The sequence below is a fragment of the Lissotriton vulgaris genome, chromosome 4_1 (assembly GCF_964263255.1).
Source record: "Lissotriton vulgaris chromosome 4_1, aLisVul1.2, whole genome shotgun sequence".
NCBI classification, from domain to species: Eukaryota; Metazoa; Chordata; class Amphibia; order Caudata; family Salamandridae; genus Lissotriton; species Lissotriton vulgaris.
In genome coordinates, this window is record NC_141691.1 from 57,095,909 (window position 1) to 57,116,797 (window position 20,889).

Sequence of the window (20,889 nt, forward strand, 5' to 3'; positions counted from 1 at the left end):
CCAACGTCAACGACGACGAGACACGCAAGGTCATGAACTCCATCCACTCATGCTCTCCTTCCGACCCATGCCCACACCACGTTTTCAACAAAGCAGACGCTGCCATGGCACCCCAACTACGGAGGTTCATCAACATCTCCTTCGAAACAGCGACATTTCCGGAAAGCTGGAAACACGCCGAAAACAAACGCCCTCCTCAAGAAGCCCAAGGCGGACCCCAAGGACATCAAGAACTTCGGCCCATCTCCCTGCTCCCATTCCCGGCGAAGGTCATTGAGAAAATAGTCAACATGCAACTGGCCCGCCACCTGGAAGACAACAACATTTTGGACCAGTCTCCCAGTCCGGGTTCAGACGAAACCACAACACTGAGACAGCCCTCATCGCCGCCACAGACGACATTAGCCGCCAACTAGACAACGGCGAAACATCAGCCCTCATCCTCCTGGACCTGTCAGCCGCCTTCGACACGGTCTGTCATCGCACTCTAAAGACTCGCCTCCTAGAAGCCGGAATCCAAGAGAAGGCCCTTGACTGGACCACGTCCCTCCTCTCCGGCAGAACCCAGAGCGTCCGCCTCCCGCCCTTCCAATCCGAGGCCACTGACATCATCTGCGGCGTCCCCACGTCTACATGGCCCCCCTTGCACAAATGGCCCGCCAACACGACCTCAACATCATCTCCTACGCCGACGACACGCAGCTCATCCTCTCCCTCACCAAGGACCTGCACTCCGCCAAAACCAACCTCCACGAGGGAATGAAGGCCATCACAGACTGGATGAGGAACAGCCGTCTGAAGCTGAATTCGGACAAGACGGAGGTACTCATCCATCGAGCCCACCCCCTCAGCCTGGGACGACTCCTGGTAACCGACCACACTGGAAACAGCACCGACACCCACCGACCTTTAACGCAACATAAGATTCATCCTCGACTCCTCCCTCTCCATGTCCAAACAGGTCAACGCCGTCTCCTCCTCCTGCTACAACACCCTCCGTATTCTCTGCAGGATCTACAAGTGGATCCCGACCGAATCAAGAAGAACCGTGACACAGACCCTCATCAGCAGCAGCCTGGACTACAGCAACGCACTCTACGCAGGAATCCCAGCCAAACACCTACGACGACTACAACGCATCCAAAACGCCTCCGCCCGACTGATCGTCAACTTCCCCCACCGCAGCCACATCACCCCCACCTGAGAGACCTACACTGGATCCCCGTCAACAAGAGGATCACCTTCAAGCTCCTCACCCACGCACACAAAGCACTCCACAATGCCGGACCAGCCTAACTGAACAGCAGACTCAGCTTCTACACCCCCACCCGCCAGCTCTGCTCCGCCAGCCTCGCCCTCACCGCTGTCCCCCGCATCCAAGAACAACCTCCGGCACCAGATCCTTCTCCTACCTCGCCGCCAAGACCTAGGACACCCTCCCTACCCATCTACGGCAGACCCAAGACCTACTCGCCTTCAAAAGACTCCTCAAGATCTGGCTCTTCGAGCAGTAGCGGCACCCCCTCCCCTCAGCGCCTTGAGACCCTCACGGGTAAGTAGCGCGCTTTACAAGTACTCTGATTGATTGATTGATTGATTGATGCATCAGAGCTGGGGATAAGAGCAGTTCTATCCCAGACAAATGATGATGGACAAGACCAATATGTTGCTTACTTAAGTAGAAGGCTTCTCCCCAGGGAGCAGTGTTGGAGTGCCGTTGAGAGGGAGGCCTTTGCAGTTGGTTGGTCCCTGAAGAACCTGAGACATACCTGTTTGGTACTCACTTCCTAGTTAAAACTAACCACAGACCTCTCAGATGGCTAATGCAGATGAAAGGAGAAAACCCAAAACTTGGTCAATGAAGACTCTTTCGGGAAAGATTAGTCTCATCCTCTTTCGCTGGGGGGGGGGGGGGGGGGGTGCAGGAGTTTGTGTAGGAATGTGCACCTTTTGGCTTGGTCACCCCCCACTTTTTGCTTGACACCTGATGCAACATAACTTCAAGTGCCCTGGGTCCCTGCCAATCAGGTTCCCAGGGCCTGTGTTATTTCCCAAAACTATACCTTTGTACTGACAATTTGCACATCTCTGGCCACAGGTAAGCCCCTTGTAAAAGGTGCCATGTGTACCAAGGGCACTATGATCAGGGAAGGCATCTAAGGGCTGCAGCACTTATTGTGCCACCCTTAGAGGCCCTGTACCTTAACACCCACACACTGTCATTGCAGGCTGTGTGTTTTGGTGCAGAGAAAAGTGAAGAGTCGACATGGCACACATTCCTTTTTGCCATGCCTGCAACCCACTGCCTAGGGCCTAGGTAAGTCACCCCTCTAGAAGGGTGCACTAGCCCTAAGGTGAGGGTACAGTGACATGAGCCCGGTACCCCTACAGTGTCTAAGCCCATTCTTAGACATTGTAAGTGTAGTAGAGCTATAAAGAGTATATGGTCTTGGAGTTGGTCATTACGAACTCCACAGCTCCATAATGGCTTTTCGAAAAACTGGGAAGTTTGGTAGCACATTTCTCAGCACATTAAACGCACACTGATGCCAGTGTTGAATGTATTGACAAATGCACTCAGAGGGCATCTTAGAGATGCTCCCTGAAAGTCGACCAGCCCTGGTGGGGTTCCTGAATGGCTGACCGCCATTTGCAACCACCAGACAGGTTTGTGGACCCCTGGGTAGAGAGCCTCCGCTGTTTCCAGAAACAAATCTCATCCTGGGCAGAGGTGTCCTGCCTCCTTCCCCAGGATATACTGTGTCCATGAAAAGGAAAGCTTCAAAGGCTTGCCGCCTTTGGAAGCTGTGCTTGCCTTTTGCTGCCCCCAGCAACTGGCTCTCACCGGTTTGGCGGGGAAAGCAAGCTGGGAATAGAGGTGTGCCTACCTTTGCTAATCCCACCCCATCTCAGTACCCGCCATCTTGAAGATGGGGGTACTCAGCCAATTAGGGAGAGGCTCATGCCCCGTCCCACAGGAGGGTGGCATAATAGGGGGTCTACGCACCCCAAGGAAGGGCCCTTTATCAGCCCTATAGTTATTATTTAGGGGCAAGCCTCAACCTTGCCTCCTCAGATTCGAGGAAGAAAGAAGAAGGACCTAAGAGCCACGCTGACCTAGGAAGAAGAGGACATCTACTGCTTTGGCCTCAACCCTACCGGCCTGTTCCGACTCCAACCTTATATACAGAGAAGAAACCGGAGTGTCCAGCAGCCCCCAGAGCTTGGGGGGCCTGCCCTGCACTCACCTTACCGACTCTGTCTCCTGTGAGCACCGGATTTGCTCAACATAGACTCCAACACCATAATCCGGATTCCAGCGACTCCGCGAATCTGCACCACTCTGCACATCACACCCACAGCCTGAGTTCTAGTGTCCAAACATGACAGGGAGGTCTCCCCAGCGTTCTTGACCTGGGATCTGTGATCCCCTACCTCCCTCAAGCTACGAGACGACGCCTGCATCATCAACCTGAAGGGTACCCCATACTGCAACCGGAACTGGTAAGAAAACCCGAAGCCAGAAAATGCCCCTGCACCCAACACCCCACGTTCTTGGGTGGCCCAACCTATGGTGTCAGGCATCCCCTAATAATCCAACTTACCTCTCCAGCCAGTGGTTGCCTTCAGGATGTCTCCCTCCCCGAGCCTGCAGCAGCTTCACAGAACTGAAGGTCTCCATTGAAAATCACAGGGTACTCAACGTCATTTTTGCAACCCTGCATCCAGGCACTTGTGGTGCAGCTCCAGTGCTGGTCATTGGCCCCTGCAGTGCTGACCTTAACCCCAAGAGCTTGCTCCCACACTTGTTCGGCTTGCTCAGAAGCAGTCCCTAACCAAAGGCCCCCTTAGCCCCATTGGCTAAGGTTGGGCCCCTGCACTCTCCACCCGGCTGCCCCAGTGTTGCTGGTGGTGCAACTCCAGTGCCCATCTAGACCTTGAGGAACCTTGGTCCTAACCCCCAAAACTGCCACTTGAAAGTTGTGTACTTACCTGAGAAACCGCTAACACTATTTCTCCCATAGGAATCCATATTAAGAGATTTTGGGCCTAAAATGTAAAGTGTTGAACTGATATTGTATGAAGAAAAGAAAACCAAACTGCAAAGTATAAAAAGTCTTACTTATCGTGCATTGTGAGATCCTAAGGTGTGGTATCTAGGCATACCACCCCCAGTACTCAAAGAAATCCGAAAGTAACTACAAAGTAAACTGAAAGTAATTACGTTGTACTTCAAACTGCATTAAAAAAAATTATACAAACCTGTAACAACTGCAAATCCAGTCTCAATTGCATTTCTGTATAAAGGTTTAGAATTGAAAGTATATTACCTTCCTGTGCCAAGTCCTGCTTGGTTCTAGAAAGTAAAACATAAGTATACCTTTTTATACTTACCCAATTGGTCTGGATGCGGTCTCCGAGTGTGTGCCATCAGCCTTGATTGAGTGAATACAATAAATGCTTAGCACACCCTCTGGGTAAGCCTAAGTGATTGCCCACTCTACCACAAAGAGAGCTGGTAGTACTGACCTAATTTAGCCTCTGCTATACCTCTTAGGACTCCCTGGACTCTGTGTACTCTATACCTTAAGTTGGTATAGTATATACTATCACCAATAGCAGTGCTTATCAATAAGCGTGGTGCAGCTTCAGTAGCCAATTAGTTGTTCCACGTTGATAGACACCATTGGGGGCATCTCTAGTGGAACTTCCAGGTAGGTTTCTTGGAAACAGTTTATGCACAAAAAAAGACTGGTCTTACTTGTGAGGCATATAGTTTATGGAATTATAGAGTCCTATTCTCACTCAAGACAGTCAACAGCTCCTATCCAAGGTAGAATTCCAAGTTTTCACTGCAGGGATTTTCCCATGGATAATAGACATTCATGTTGTTGGTTGAATCTGGTATTACTATAAGAACGTTTGTGGGTTTATTTGCTACTCCCTATTGCCTCCACTCTTCCCAAGTGCAGGAAGTTAGGCATAACATGCCTTGCCTTCGACGCAATGGTCTGCCCTTCTTCAACATGAAACTTTGTTTCAACAAATCTGCCTCTGTTGCAGGGGCAAATTTACCAGTTCCTCTTCTTTTTGCTTTTCTCAAAATAAGATCTTTGTCCAAACTATGGGCCCGATTCACAGAATGAACTTAAGACTCAATCCTAAACTTACTACTGTTTTGGTATTCACAGATTGCACTTACTACTTTTGGTATTCACAGAATGAACTTACTACTTATGGCATTCACAGAATGCACTTACTAATTTTGGTATTCACAGAATGAACTTACTCATTTCGGTATTCACAGAAGTTAGGACTCCTAACTTTAGGACTCCTAAATGCCTTATTCTGAAGTGTACAGCTTGATTATTTATGATAAATCGGACTGCTATTCTGTAGTCTTGGCTTCAAGAAAACTTTTCCCTGATTATTTCACTAGCCACTCCAGAGGGATACCAGATTAAACACATTAATATGTTAAATAAATGAGGCAATGGGGTGGCCTGTATTTACAAAAAAACCCTACTCTTTTCCTCCCATCAACAATAATCCATTTCCAGAAGTTGAAGCTCTTACTCAGACTTTCCTCTCATTGCTCCTGGAAGGTATGTCTCCTGTACAAAACTCCAGGGCCGTCTCCTAATTTTGCCACAGCCTTCTTTAAATTTGCTTTGGCTTGACTAGTAAATAATGATAGGTGCCCGTTTCTTGGAGTATTTAATATGCACCTGAGGATGTAACAATCAAAGAAGTGCAGAAATTTCACCTTTCTCAGAAAGTTCTTAACCTGAAATGTTGAGCTCAGGTCCTTCACTTCAACCTGTGGTGCTGTGTTCCTTAGAATATTCATCTTTCCTGGCATGTGTCCCTTTGGCCTGGATGGATCACTACTTGATTCTTTTTATATTGCAGGCAAACTTACCTGAAACCCCTTCCCACCATAAATAATGGCACCAAGTTAAACCTTGGAAAGATCTGAACTTAGGAAAATGGGCGACCACTCTTATTGATTCTACTCCTCTTATGATAATCTGGGGCAGAATACTATCTGTATTGATAGCTGGCTGTCAAATTCATTAGATAAACAAATCACCATCAAAACTCCACAGCTTCGGTCTTCTGCCCCTTGGTTAAAACCAGGAGTTACAACTCCTTCCAAAAGAATACAATTGTTGGGAATATAAATGGAGGAAAGACTACTCGGTGCAGCCAAAACTCAGTATAAGACTATTCTAAAAAAACTACCCAAAACAAATTAGGGCTGATGGAGCCAATTTTGCCAAGGAATTCATCCTAGTTTCTAAAATTTCTACTAGGGAGGTTTTCAAATTGTACAAGCATATGGCGTGCCCTGATGCCTTGTGCAATTCTCCACCTCCCTCACATTTAATTTATTATAATAATTTAATTTATCAAATTTCTTTGTAGACAAAATGTACACCATAGTCACATTCTTCCCTCAGCCTGTGCTCAATGCTTTGGAATTATCAAGGAACTTGAACCAGGTGTCAAGACCAGCCATTTTCGAATAACAAATGTTGGACCTTCTTACGTCTACATCTTTGGCCTCTCCTTTGGACGTCTGCATGTCCTACACCTGAAGAATGTCTGTAAGGTGGTTGCACTTTATGTCTGAAAGAGACCTTTGTTATAGATTCCTTACTTTAGGATTACCCCCAGGCATCAGACTGTATCTGCCGAAATCTTTTCATAGCAGTACCAGTGTGCGTCGGTAGGTGGTGTTGGTCGGCTCTGAGATTGTCGTCGGCTTCGTGGTTGCCGGGATGACGTTCTGGTGTCTATTTAGATGCCGCCCCTGTGCGCTGAAGTCAGTTCTTTCTTTTTCCGAGCCAATCAGCGCAGATCCGGAGAGAGCGTGCCCCTTAGTCACTTTTTGACTAACCTTTCTCGATTTTGTCAGTCTTTTTTCAGTCTTCGACTCCTGGTGGCACGAGGGCTGTCCGATTGTCAGACTTGCTTCAAGCCCTGTGACTCCTTCACAGGTTTATGTCGGTCACAGATCCGCACCTCATGTGCCTTTGGTGCCTGGAGCGCAACTACGATCCAAAGTCGTGCTCCAACTGCCGGGCCAGGAACCCGAAGTCTTTGTGGGAGCGGTCCTGAAAGCTGTTGGAGACCATGGCTGTCCGCTCCGCACCGCTCGAGGTCCCCGTCTAGAGGAAGGTTGCGGGACCGGTTGCAGAGCCATCACTATTTCGCCTTGGAATGTTTGCACTCCTTAGGTAAGCCGAAGCACGACGCGGAACCCGGAGCGTCGTCGCTGTCCAACTCCATCTTCGGAGCCCCCTGGGACAGCTCCTTGCTTCCCTCCCTTTCCCGGAGCCGTAGCATCCCCTGCCCAACTTCGTGCATTTTACAAAGCGCTCCATAGCAGTTTTGGGCAGCCAGACTCTGCTGGCGTTCCTTCGGCCCGCAAACTCAGTTGGGAGCCCTAGGCCTTCCATGCTGGTGGCTCCGGCCTTGGCACCAGAGGGCCCCCATGGATTCATGCCTGGATCCGTATCGGCGCCAGTCTACCTCACGGTACCTTCCCCGGTGCAGATTCCACTGGGGACGCCACCAACACCGGTGGTGCCCCAACCAGCGTCAATTCCAGCCTCACCCCCTACTTGGACACAGCGCTGGATCGATGTCGACCGACGTCGGTACCGGCGCTGGAGGGTACTTTTGTACCTCTGTTCATTCCCTACTGCCCTGAGTGGCAGCCATGGTAGGGTGAGGAGGACTGGGAGGAGTCTGTTGGCCCTCAAACAGACCAACCTGAGGAGCTAGACTGGCCAAGTCAAGTCAAGAGATTTATATAGCGCGCTACATACCCATAGGGTCTCAAGGCGCTTGAGGAAGGGTGGGGAATTACTTGTCGAATATCCAAGTTTTAAGTTGCTTTCTGAATGCTAGGTGGTTCTGAGTAAGGCGAAGGTGAGTGGGAAGTGAGTTCCAGGTTTTAGCTGCCAGGTAGGAGAAGGATCTACCTCCCATGGTGGTTTTGTTGATGCGAGGTACAGTGGCAAGGGCTTGGTTGGAGGATCGTAGCTGACGGGAGGGGGTGTAGAAGGACAGTCGTGTGTTGAGGCATTCGGGTCCAAGTTCGTAAAGTGCTTTGTGTGCATGGGTTAGGAGGCGGAAAGTAATCCTCTTATTTACGGGGAGCCAGTGGAGGTTTTTCAGGTGACCAGAGATGTGTTCTTTACGCGGGATGTCTAGTATGAGCCTGGCTGAAGCATTCTGGATGCGTTGGAGTTTTTTCTGGAGTTTTGCGGTGGTACCGGCGTATAGGGTGTTTCCGTAGTCCAGGCGGCTCGCGACTAGTGTGTGGGTGACCGTTTTTCTAGTTTCGGTGGGGATCCAGCGAAATGTTTTTTTGAGCATGCGAAGAATGTTGAAGCAAGATGATGAAACGGCGTTGACTTGTCTGGTCATCGAGAGTGAGGAGTCCAGGATGACGCCCAGGTTCCGTGCGTGGTCCGTCGGGATGGGTGCTTTTCCAAGGGCCTCTGGCCACCAAGAGTCATCCCAGGCGGAGGGGGAGGTGCCTAAGATGAGGACTTCTGTTTTGTCTGAGTTCAGTTTCAGACGGCTGTGCTTCATCCACTCGGCTACTTCTTTCATTCCTTTGTCTAAGTTGGTTTTGGCGGTGTTAGGGTCTTTGGTGAGTGAGAGGATCAGTTGAGTGTCGTCAGCGTAGGAGATGATGTTGAGATTGTGTTGGCGAGCGATGGCCGCAAGGGGGCTCATGTATACGTTGAAGAGGGTGGGGCTGAGTGACGATCCTTGAGGCACGCCGCAGATGACTTCAGAGGCCTCTGACTTGAATGGTGGGAGGCGGACTCTCTGGGTTCTTCCGGTGAGGAACAAGGTGATCCATTCCAGTGCTTTTCCTTGGATTCCGACGTTTCTGAGGCGCTGTAGAAGGGTGCTATGTCAGACTGTGTCGAAGGCAGCGGAGAGGTCGAGGAGGATGAGGGCGACTGTGTCTCCATTGTCCAGTAGAGTTCGAATGTCGTCTGTTGCTGCGATAAGGGCGGTCTCAGTGCTGTGTTTGGCTCGGAAGCCGGACTGTGAGGGGTCGAGGGATTTGTTGGTTTCGAGGAAGGCGGCGAGCTGGTTGTTGACAGCTTTCTCGATGACTTTGGCCGGGAATGGGAGAAGCGAGATGGGGCGGTAGTTTTTGAGTTCGGTGGGGTCAGCTGTGGGTTTTTTCAGAAGGGCGCTGAGTTCTGCGTGTTTCCAGCTTTCCGGGAAGGTGGCGGAGTTGAGGGAGCAGTTGATGACATCTCGGAGGTGTGGTGCTATGATGGAGTCTGCTTTGTTGAAGATGTGGTGAGGGCATGGGTCAGTTGGGGATCCTGAGTGGATGGAGTTCATCAGGCGGATGGTGTCCTCAGTGGAGATTGGGTTCCAGTCGTTAAGGATGTTCAAGGGGGTGAAGGTCCTGCAGAGGGTTGGGTGGGTTGGTCTCCGGGTTGGTTGTCGAAGCTGTTGTGGATGTCTGCGATTTTGTTGTGGAAGAAGGAAGCTAGGGAGTCGCAGAGGGCTTGGGAGGGGGTGATGTCGTTGGAGTTGGCTGATGGGTTGGTAAATTCTTTGACGATGTTGAATAATTCCTTGCTGTTGTGGGCGTTGTTATCTAGTCGGTCTTTGAATACGGCTTTCTTGGCAGACCGGATTAGTTGGTGGTGTATGCGGGTGGCGTTTTTGAAGGCGTCCCTGGTGCTGGTGTTTGGGTCTTTTTTCCAGGCCTTCTCGAGAGAGCGACAGAGTTTCTTCGATTTCTTAAGATCATCGTTGAACCAGGAGGCGTTTTTGCTGCCTAGTTTGATTTGACGTTTTTTCAACGGTGCTAGGATGTCGGCGCTGTTGGATAGCCATTGGGAGAGGTTAATGGCTACTTGGTCGGGGTTAGAGGAGTGGGCGGGGGGGGTTTAGAAGAAGCGATGAGGAGATCTGGTCGATGGTGATTTTGTTCCAGTTTCTTCGCAGGGTGGGTTGAGGATGGTTGTGGATTGTGGTCTTATTGTAGGTAAAGTGAACGCAGCTGTGGTCCGTCCAAGGAAGAGCTGTGGTGTAACTGAATGAGACATGTTTGCTGGAGGTGAAGATGGGGTCGAATGTGTGACCTGCAATGTGGGTGGGGGTAGTGACAGGTTGTTTGAGTCCGAGGTTGGCGAGATTGTCCAGAAGGGTGGTGGCGCTGCTGTCATTGCTCTTTTCCAGGTGAAAATTGAGGTCTCCCAATAGAATGTAGTTCTCGGAGGGGAGGGCGTAGGGGGTGATAAAGTCTGTGATGTCGTCACTGAATTGTGCACGGGGTCCTGGAGGCCGGTAGAGAAGGGTGCCTCTGAGTGTGGTCTTGGGGTCGGTGTGGATCTGGAAGTGGAGGTGTTCGGCGCTGGCAAGGTTGACGTCTGAGCTGGTTGAGATGCGGATGGAGTTCTTATGGACGATAGCGATGCCTCCTCCTGTTTGCTTGATGCGGTCCTTACGGATGATCTTGTATCCTTCCGGGATGGCAATGGTGATGTCTGGGGATGAAGAGGCATTCATCCATGTTTCTGTTAGGAAGGCGACATCCGGTGAGATGGTGTCTAGTAGATTCCAGAGGTCGATGGCGTGTCTGTGGACCGAGCGGGTGTTGAGCAGGATGCATTTTAGGTGGTTGGTGTCAGGTCTCTGATTGGTGTTGGTGGATGAGGAGTTGGTTTTGGTGCCGTCGAACTTGCAGAAGTTGCAAGAGAAGGGTCCATGGGTGTGTCCAGGAGCGGTTTGGACGCAGTTGGGGGAACGGCCGGGGTTAAGGGCTAGGAGGGTGGTGGCATCGTAAGTGATGCGAGTGGGCTGGGCATTACGGGAACCAGGGGGTCTGGCGCTGGGCGCGTTCCAGGCGCGGACGGGCGTAGATGGGCTTAACTTTGGCGCACCTTCGGTGCGGCCGCAGCGCGTGGACGCTGCGCGTTGGGACATTGGGCATAAATGAAATTGTGAGGGGGCGGAGCGTGGGAGGGTCAGCTGGGAGGCGGGGTCTGGCAGGAGACACGGGTGGAAGTACAATGTGAACAACAAGGACCCCCTGTTCAAATACTGAATTTGTAATGCAGGGAAATAAACAATGCGTGAAAAGAAAAATACGATTGATGATATAACTAGGGAACAGAACAATATGTGAAGCACAACAACCAATTAAAAATTTACAAGTTCGATTTATTAATGAAATTACATTATCAATTTTTTAAAAACACAATCAATACAACGTTTCTATAAAAATACACAAAATTATGTATAAAAGAAATATTTGTGACACAATTATACAAGGAAATACATAAAAGACATAGGTGGCAAACAATAAAAAAGTGTCGACGCGCGTTTCGGCGTTAACAAAACGCCTTCATCAGGAGCCACATTCAATCTGTAAAACATGTATAAAAAAAGTTAGAAACAACTAAAGGTCATGAATAACTCATAACAGACAATCAATAGTCTAAAACATATTGTTGTGCTTACATAACAAGGAAAACCCTACAAGATGCAGCTACCAATTGTAGCTACAACTGATACAGACTAGTTAATATATATTTGAGCAGTAATTATACCCATCAATGGAAAAAAGGGGGGTATTATTAGGTATAGATGACTACAGAATGTCTGTCATCTATAAAGCAGCAGTCATAGTTTGTATGTAGTTTAGTATTATTGGCTTGAGTGTGTTAAGACCAAAATCTGGTAGAGGTATTCCACTTATTCAAAGATATTTGTCTGGACATAACCTCTTCTCTTTAGTCTTACCTAGTGAACACAAGATGGGTGTTCTCTATTAGTTCTGGAAAAAATCCGACATCTGTTTTCTTGGCGGTACTCTATCTCGCCTGACTAGAAGTCTTGGTCTGAAAAAGATGTATCTATTAACCATATGTACCACTCTAATCACTATTCGGTTATAAAGATCAATTTTTTTGGGGAGGGATGAAATCAATGTATTGCACTTCTTGGTACTAGTTTTTTATTGCAAAGTTCTATGGTTTCCTACTTATTTCACACGGGTTAGTTTCATGGGTACCCCTTTTCTATTTTACAGAATTCATTATGAGGATATGCGGAAAAAATGTATACCAATATATCACATTTTTTTTAAAAGAGTACCTAGTAGGGGGGGATCAGCTAAACCCTCACATTTAATAATAAATAGGTATTTACTTATGCATCAGGAAGAAAGCGGAATGATTCCCATTTCTATTACTTAGCAGTTTGTATTGTCATAGATCCAATGAAAACGTAGGATATTGCATTTATATCAGGCAAGCAGTCAGATAATTCCCATATCTGTGGGAAAAGGATATCGAAAATCTATCCCACATGAGGCAATTTGTCACACACAACACTCATGCATCTGAAATGAGAAATGCTTACCGTTTCTATTAAAATGTGTGTTGTATTGTCGATGTACAAGCGATCACCACCCAGAAATTCTGTGTAATACCGGTGTGGTTTTAACGTGCTAAGAATAAAGGGCGCATAACATTACTATCGAGCAAGTCATTAATGGTACAACAACTTCAAAGCAGCTTCATAGCTTGCTTACCGAAAACACAAGGAAGGCGAGCCGTGGCTTCAACCTGTCAAGAGCCAAATAGGTCACAGTCTGTAGTATTTTTCTAGCGTCTCGCAGCCGTTGGTGTGCGTGTGTTAGTTCCTAAGAAGGGTGTAGAGCGTAAACAATTATTGTAATACAAGATATTACGGCGGCTGATGTAGCTCATCTAGCAAGTGAATTGTGTGCTGCCTCATAGCTAGCTTACAGAGAATAGAAAGAATGCGAGCCGTAACTTCAACCTGTTAGACGCCAAGGATATTTCCGTCTTTAACGGCGTCTCACAGCCGTTGGCTTGCACGTGCTTGTTCCTAAGGGGAATTCAAAGCCGGACTAAATTATTCAAATTCGTAGTGCCGGTGTATCAAGCCAAGCAAAAACAAGACGGCGGCGCACATCTAAGCCGATTGCTTACCAAAAAAGGATAGAGTCCGGTCCGTGACTTCAACCTGCGGGCGCCGCGTTAGAAACTTCGATCGGCGTCCCGCAGCCGTTGGAAAAGGATGGTTGACCAGCCGGGAGGGCTGTCCTGCTTTAAATACCCGGAAATGGGTTTGACCACAGTTCTTAAAGGGCAAGTGACCATTACCTTCAGAGCTCGGGTCCTCTGGGAGCGATGTGTATTTATAAATCATGACTCTCTAGTGGTCCTATGTGAACCATTTAGAGTTTAACGAATATTATACATGCAACTCCACTGTTGATGGGGGCTCCAACAGGTGAACAATGATCAGTACGATCAATGATCAATGAGAATAAACATTTATTTTATGAGGGTTAACCTAATCAGAAGCAGTTTTATTTTAAAATTCGGACATGTTTACAAATCATGACTCTCTCGTGGTCCTGTAAGAACCATCTTGAATTTGACGGCTGTTACGCATGCAGTTACACACGGATATGCGGCTACATTGTTGGTGGAGGCCCCAACAGATGAACAGTGATCAATGCGAACAGTGATCAATGCAAATAGACATTATTTTGTAAAAATTCACCTAATCAAAAGAAGTTCTATTGTGATAAAATAGGACGTGTTGGATGGGGTTTACATTCCCACAGCCAGTATTTTTAAGATGGCCTTAATTGTTCATCTCAAAATAGTGCGTGTGAGCACAGTGTTTGGAAATTGTTGGGAACGTGAGACAGGTTTTTGGAAATCTGAAAACTGGGCTTAGAAAGAAAATACAGTGGGCCCTAAAAGATGGCATTCTCCCACGGAATCTCATTATTCAGACCCTTTTTGTACGTATTCAGAACAAATATCCAAAAAACTTCGCGTTTTTTTCGAATAGCACATCCACCTTTATTGTCAGCAAGCTTAATTTTTTCCAAGACTCTCCAGTGAATGTCATCTGGTTTGTGCTGAGCCTCTAGAAAATGTTTAACTAGAGGTGCATTCAATTTCTTGGTATTGATAGCAGATCTGTGTTCTGTCAGGCGTGTTTGAATTGACCTGCATGTTTCGCCTACATAACCCATTCCACACGGGCAGTTGATGAAATAGACCACATTCGCGGTTTTACAATTCCACAATTCGGTCGCTTTGAAGGTGGAACCATTATGCGACATCCGGTGAGATGGTGTCTAGTAGATTCCAGAGGTCGATGGCGTGTCTGTGGACCGAGCGGGTGTTGAGCAGGATGCATTTTAGGTGGTTGGTGTCAGGTCTCTGATTGGTGTTGGTGGATGAGGAGTTGGTTTTGGTGCCGTCGAACTTGCAGAAGTTGCAAGAGAAGGGTCCATGGGTGTGTCCAGGAGCGGTTTGGACGCAGTTGGGGGAACGGCCGGGGTTAAGGGCTAGGAGGGTGGTGGCATCGTAAGTGATGCGAGTGGGCTGGGCATTACGGGAACCAGGGGGTCTGGCGCTGGGCGCGGTCCAGGCGCGGACGGGCGTAGATGGGCTTAACTTTGGCGCACCTTCGGTGCGGCCGCAGCGCGTGGACGCTGCGCGTTGGGACATTGGGCATAAATGAAATTGTGAGGGGGCGGAGCGTGGGAGGGTCAGCTGGGAGGCGGGGTCTGGCAGGAGACACGGGTGGAAGTAAACACAATCTGAAATGACCGCCCGGTAATAAACCGAAACTGGGGCACAGCCAGAGCTCAACTCGATACAATGTTGCCAAAAGTACACAAAAATGCTACTAAAGTAAATCCCTCAGCCGCTATGCAGTTCGTGGCTGTATACAAAATGGATTAAAGTAAAGTGGGCTAAGAACGATACCAGGCGCTGAGAGCTGAGTAGTGCGCTGTAGCGGGGTGGCAGGCAGCAGGAATCAGGGCAGGCAAGGCAGGCAGCAAGGAGAAGCTTCCGTAGTGAGAGCAGGGAGCTGGGGGAGCGACCGTGATGGAAGGAATCCAGACGGTCACAGGATAGGAGAGGACGGGGCGAGTGTAGTCGACAGTGTGTGAGAGGGTCAGCTGGGAGGCGGGGTCTGGGAGGAGACACGGGTGGAAGTAAACACAATCTGAAATGGCCGCCCGGTAATAAACCGAAACTGGGGCACAGCCGGAGCTCAACTCGATACAATGTTGCCAAAAGTACACAAAAATACTACTAAAGTAAATCCCTCAGCCGCTATGCAGTTCGTGGCTGTATGCAAAATGGATTAAAGTAAAGTGGGCTAAGAACGATACCAGGCGCTGAGAGCTGAGTAGTGCGCTGTAGCGGGGTGGCAGGCAGCAGGAATCAGGGCAGGCAGGCAAGGCAGGCAGCAAGGAGAAGCTTCCGTAGTGAGAGCAGGGAGCTGGGGGAGCGACCGTGATGGAAGGAATACAGACGTCACAGGATAGGAGAGGACGGGGCAAGTGTAGTCGACAGTGTGTGGGAGGGTCAGCTGGGAGGCGGGGTCTGGGAGGAGACGGGTGATGCCAGTGGTCTGGATACTTCCCCAGACCTGGGTATGCTTTCTTCCCCTACCGAGGCTACGTAGGAGGGAGCTTCACACGCTGTTGTGTTGTGTAGGACGGCTGAGGCCTTGGGCCTTGAGCTTCCTTCGGTGGCTGTCAGGGCTAACCTCCTGACTGAAGTGCTTCAGCCGGCAGCAGCCTCTTCGGAGCCCCTGCTGCCTTTTATTGAGGCTCTCAGTGATATACTTCTGGGCACTTGGTCCAAGCCCAGCACAGGGGCTTCTGTGGACAGGATGATTGTCCAATGCCACCACCTGGTCCCGGGCGACCCACTTTTCCTCTCCTAATACCCTGCGCCTGAGAGCTTGGTGGTCCAAGCCTCATCCTCAACAGGCGCATTCCCCAATGCTCACCCAGATAGGGAATCCAAGAAGCTGGACCATCTTAGGAAGACAATGTTTTCTTCCACCAGCTTAGGGCTGTGGTCGGTGAACACCGCATATCTCTTGGGCCGTTAAACACAGACGGTGTGGGATACAGTTGTGCAAGTTCAGCCACAGTGGCCGGAGGAGGACCTGGCTGTGCTCACACACGCTGCTGCTGAGGGTCGAGACGCAGCTAAGTTCACCATCAGTGTGGGCTGGACACCTACGACTCGCTGGGTAGAATAGTTTCCACTTCGGTAGCCCTCAGGCACTATGCCTGTCTGAGAACATCTGGCTTCTCTGGGGACGTCCAATCCACACTTTTGGACATGCCCTTTGATAGCCGTCGCCTGTTTGGTGACAAGGCGGACAACACGCTCGAGGGCTTCAAGGTCTCTAGTGCCACAGCCAAATCCTACGGCCTTGCAGCAACTTCTCCACCCGCGCAGACTCTCTTTTGCCCTTTTTGTGGCTACCGAAAGGGTGGCCCACCACTTTTTGGTATGTATCAATTCCAATTTTCAAATCGGTAATATTGTTACCAAATCGCAATTTGGAATTGTGAATACATACCAACTCAGTATTAGTAAGGGGCGTGGCATGGTTTGGGCATCCCTTTCTAATACCGAATCTGAGCGGTATGTAGAAATGTTTTGCGACTGAAATGCAGTCTCAAAACATTCGCATTTTACCACCTACTTCAAGTAGGTGATAACCCATTTGCAAACTGAAAGGACTCCTTTGTGAATGTTTGTAAAAGGTTTTTTTTAAGAGCAGGCAGTGGTCCCTAAAGGGTTTTCTAAGAGGTGGCAGTGGTCCATGGACTGCCTGCTCTTAAAAAATGAAAAGAAATCATTTTTTTATTTTTTTAAATGCAACCTGTTTTCCTTTAAGGCAAATGGCCTGCATTTAAAAAAAATTATCATAGACATGATGGTCTGCTGACCCCAGCAGGCCACCATCCCTGTGAATTTAGTGGTTCCTAGTGGGCTGCAAATTAAGTTATTAATATTAATGAGGTATGTTGATTTCCGACCCATCAGGAAACGCTAAATTAATCTCATGGAGTTTCATACATTCAAATAGCGATTACCTAATTTGGATTTCCGAGAGAATCGCAAGTAGGTAACCACTATTTGAAATAATTATAATGGTGGCCCTTTATCTCTGCTTCCTCTCAAACTTTAGCTCCGGCTTGGCCAGCTTTCCATTGCGCGCGTCGCCGGATCTGTATTTTTATGGTCTCGTGACCTACAATGCGCGCAAGCGCATTGAGGGAGCGAGAATTCAAGTCAGCAAAATCCTCGTCAAACCAAGGACTTTCAATCGCGGTTTTCTTGAAGTTCACGTGAGCAAACAAGCACGCGCATTCCCTCCCCTAATTATTCTTGGCCGGCCGCAGGCCGGCCGTACTTTCAGTTTCACGGCCGCTCACACCACATCAAAGGGCTTCGCCCAGCGTGCGCTCTGCGGCTTCTCCTCCCCTATGCCTGTTTATCGGCACTTCTCCTCCCTCTCCCCGCACACAGCCTTCCTTGGATTTCTCCTCCCCCTCCCCAGCCAGCCAGCTGCTGCTCTCGTGTGAGACAGTAAACACGGCACCTTTTCTACCATGAGCTTAGAGCAGATGGACACATACATTTGTGCTCAAATAACTAATTGCAACTGCAGCACTTTAACGCCTGCTCAATTTCAATTTCAGTTTAGGGGCGGATACAACGCTGCCGCGTGCCCGCAATACCACAGGTGAAGAATTAACCAAAAGAGATAGTCATCCGAAAATGTATTCATTCGTGAAACTTGCTTGCTGTAAAAACACTGCATTTGCAGCAGAGTCATTAAATATTTGACCTGGACCCGGTCTATCCCATTCATGTTCATACAGGATGTCAATCCCCCGGCCATTTTGCCGGATGTCTGAAGTTTGACATTCTTGAGCGGAAGTAAAATGTGACATTGCACGTCATCAGGGATGTAGAGGAGTAATGGCACTGTCTGTTGCACGTGACTTCTTCTCTTTCTGTGCGGTCACAGACCATGCTCCCTCGCTGTCCTGGATGGACCGTTCTGACAACTCCCCGCTACGCACAGCATGTCAGTCTGTCTGCGAGAGATGGACAGCCCGGGCCTGCACTCCCCACACTGAGTTACCTGCATCAATGGGAGAGCAGGCTACTCGCTCCCTGTCTTCTACAGCCGTGTCTTTAATTCTTGGGACATGAGGTTAGTGCGCGGGGGCTTGCAGAAGCCACATGAAGGCTCTGCTCATTTTGGGCTCGAATTTCCAAGAGGACCTCGAGCTGTGCCAGAGCCAAGCATCTGGCTTGGCCTTTCTGTGGCTCGCCCACCTCTAGCATACATGCTTCCAATTCACTCGAAACGTTATATTAGCACGATTTTAATATACTGCCAAAGATGTATATACTAGAGTGTTACCCAGGTGCTATGTTATGGGGTTGTACATTACGTGCTCTAGGCACAGGTGCCACACGATGTCTGCTTATTGCATCCAGCTAAATACTGTACTGCATGCCTCTGTGACTCTGAGCCCCACCCACTGCCCGAACGACCACTTCATCTGCCAACTATTGGCAGAGCTGCTAGCTCTGGGCGGGGCTTGCATTTCTCATTTGGGACAGCAGTGCCAGTGCTATGGACCAGTGCTTCCCAAACTTTTTAGAACTACGGCCCAATTTTTAGAATAACAAACATGGGGCATCACTCATTTTGAGATTCTGCTCTTTTGCCCACTTAGACATGAGCACGATTTGATAGTCTTTCTTTCTGGTTTTGGGTTTGGCCGACTCTGGCGCACAGCTATGAGAAATTAGATGTTTGCCCACTTGGCATGATTTTATGTTCCTAGTTATGTCTTGTTCATTAGACCTCTGTGGGTTTCAATATCCTAACATGGGCCCAACTCTGAGCTACAGGTTGCTTGCCCAAGGCATCACTTTTTGCTGACATTTTCTCCGTATAATGTATTGGCCGACCACCCGATTTCTGTCACACCCACATTGTTTTGCACTGCTATACTTAAACAAGCACTGGCCTGCCAATAGGTCTTCTAGTAGGAAAGTTGGAGCTATTACAATTGCAAATAACAATGCCTTTTATTTTTGTTTTCATTTTTAAAACATAAAGGGCTTTGTCATTTACAAAACGAATAGCTCCAACTTTCCTACTGCGAGACCTATTGGCAACGCCAGTGCTTGTTATCTTTGCTTTCTCAGTCTCCATTCTCTCACTCCTTTTGTGCTTCTTTCTCTTTATCCCACGCTCACTTTTTGATCTACCTTCCCTTGATTTGTATTGTTCACTAAGTTGAAATGCAATGTATTTGTACTATATGGATTACGCCCAGACTTTATTCTTCTTGTTTGTTTTCAGGCAAAAGTGCTGCGGCTTCTGGCCACAGTGTACCTCGAATGGGACTGTAACCTGTACCATGACAAAGCTCTGAATGCCATCTGCCTGTCTATCGAGGTATGACTGACACACTGATGACTTTGTTTTCTTTTTTAAATTCTTTTTATTTACATTTTCACAGGAATAAACATAAACAATGAAAAAGACATGTCAGCTTCCTGTCTCAATGCTTACAGTTAACAGCTTCGTAGTGAGCCAAATAATCCCCGTAAGAATTCATACATAATCCCTGAGCATATAAAGTAGACAGTGTCCCAGTCTCTATGCATTTTGCTGCTCTCTGTGACATCCATCTCCCTGAATTGTGTTCCAGGGCTCCTCATTGACCCCAGTAGAGAAGCGATGGAGATACAGAGGGAGGGACTATGGAAAAGAAAAAGGGGAAATACAAAGAAAGATTTAGAATAAACCCAAGGGGGAGAGGGGAAAGCAGTTTCTCTCTGGTTCATGCCAAGTAGAGTTTCTTCAGCAATATCTAGACTTCCAACTGGCTATGGACATTGGGGTGTCCTACACATATTATCCTTGCTTACGCTGCTATGCTACCATCAGTATGCGTAGAGGTAGAGCCTAACGGGCAGATCCGGCAGTGGTGTCAGGTAGAGTAAAGATCCAGGTTTTTAGTTGTTTCCTGAATTCAGTTTCTCTATCCAAGGCTCTTATGTGGGGGGGGGAGTGTGTTCCAGGCTTTTGTGCCTAGCACCGCAAGGGACTTGCCCCCGCGGGTCTTAAGCCTGAATGATTGAACTGCCAGAAGATTGGCGTTGGTCGAGCGGAGAGTTCGAGTTGGATGGTATCTGATGAATTTTTCCCGCAAATACAATGGTCCTAGTTTATGTATTGCCATAAAGGTGATGAGCAAGATTTTAAATAGAATTCTTTTAATGATCGGTAGCCAATGTAAAGTCTTAAGGGCTTCCGTCGCTGATGATCTCCTGGGCCACTTTAATACAAGTTTGGCCGCCGAGTTCTGCACCATTTGGAGCCTATAGGTAACCTCCTTGTTGGTACCTGCATATAGTCCATTACAATAATCAAGGTGGGATGTGACCAGTGCGACCACTACTGTTTTCCTGGCCTCCAAGGGAAGGAGGTCGAAGAACTTTCTCAAGCTCTTTATAACACCAAAGCACGTACCTGCCACTTTCAGTGCCTGCTGTTTAAAGGACGAATTCCAATCAAAGGTCACTCCCAGATTGCGGGCCGTGGTGGCAGTATTGGGTGGTATTTCTGCTTTCTCAGGCCACCACAGTCTGGGTATAAATTCATTGTTTGGGCCCATCGGTATTATCTCCGTCTTCCCGGTGTTGCATTTCAAATGGTTAGACCGCATCCATTCAAAGGTTGCCGTGAGGCAGCCCTTGAGTTTCTCTTCCCAGACCTGGTTGTCTTTATCCATAGTCAGGATCAGTTGCGTGTCGTCGGCATAGGCTATAGCTTCTATGCCAAACGATGCAATTAGACTGATCAGGGGTGCGGTGTAGACATTAAACAATGTCGGGCTAAGACTGGAGCCCTGAGGTACTCCTGTCGTGAGTCTTCTCTCCCCAGAGTGAAATTCTCCTAGCGTCACCACCTGCCTCC

At 48.5% G+C, this 20,889-nt stretch overlaps 1 protein-coding gene across 1 annotated transcript in view; it reads left to right on the forward strand.

Moving 5' to 3' along the window:
- TEX11 (testis expressed 11) overlaps positions 1-20,889 on the forward strand; it is a 1,326,855-nt gene that overhangs the window by 509,595 nt on the left and 796,371 nt on the right. The window contains exon 11 of the mRNA XM_086918299.1: positions 19,267-19,362. Within this exon, the coding sequence (XP_086774425.1) occupies positions 19,267-19,362 (96 nt within the window). The remainder of the gene's footprint in view (positions 1-19,266; positions 19,363-20,889) is intronic.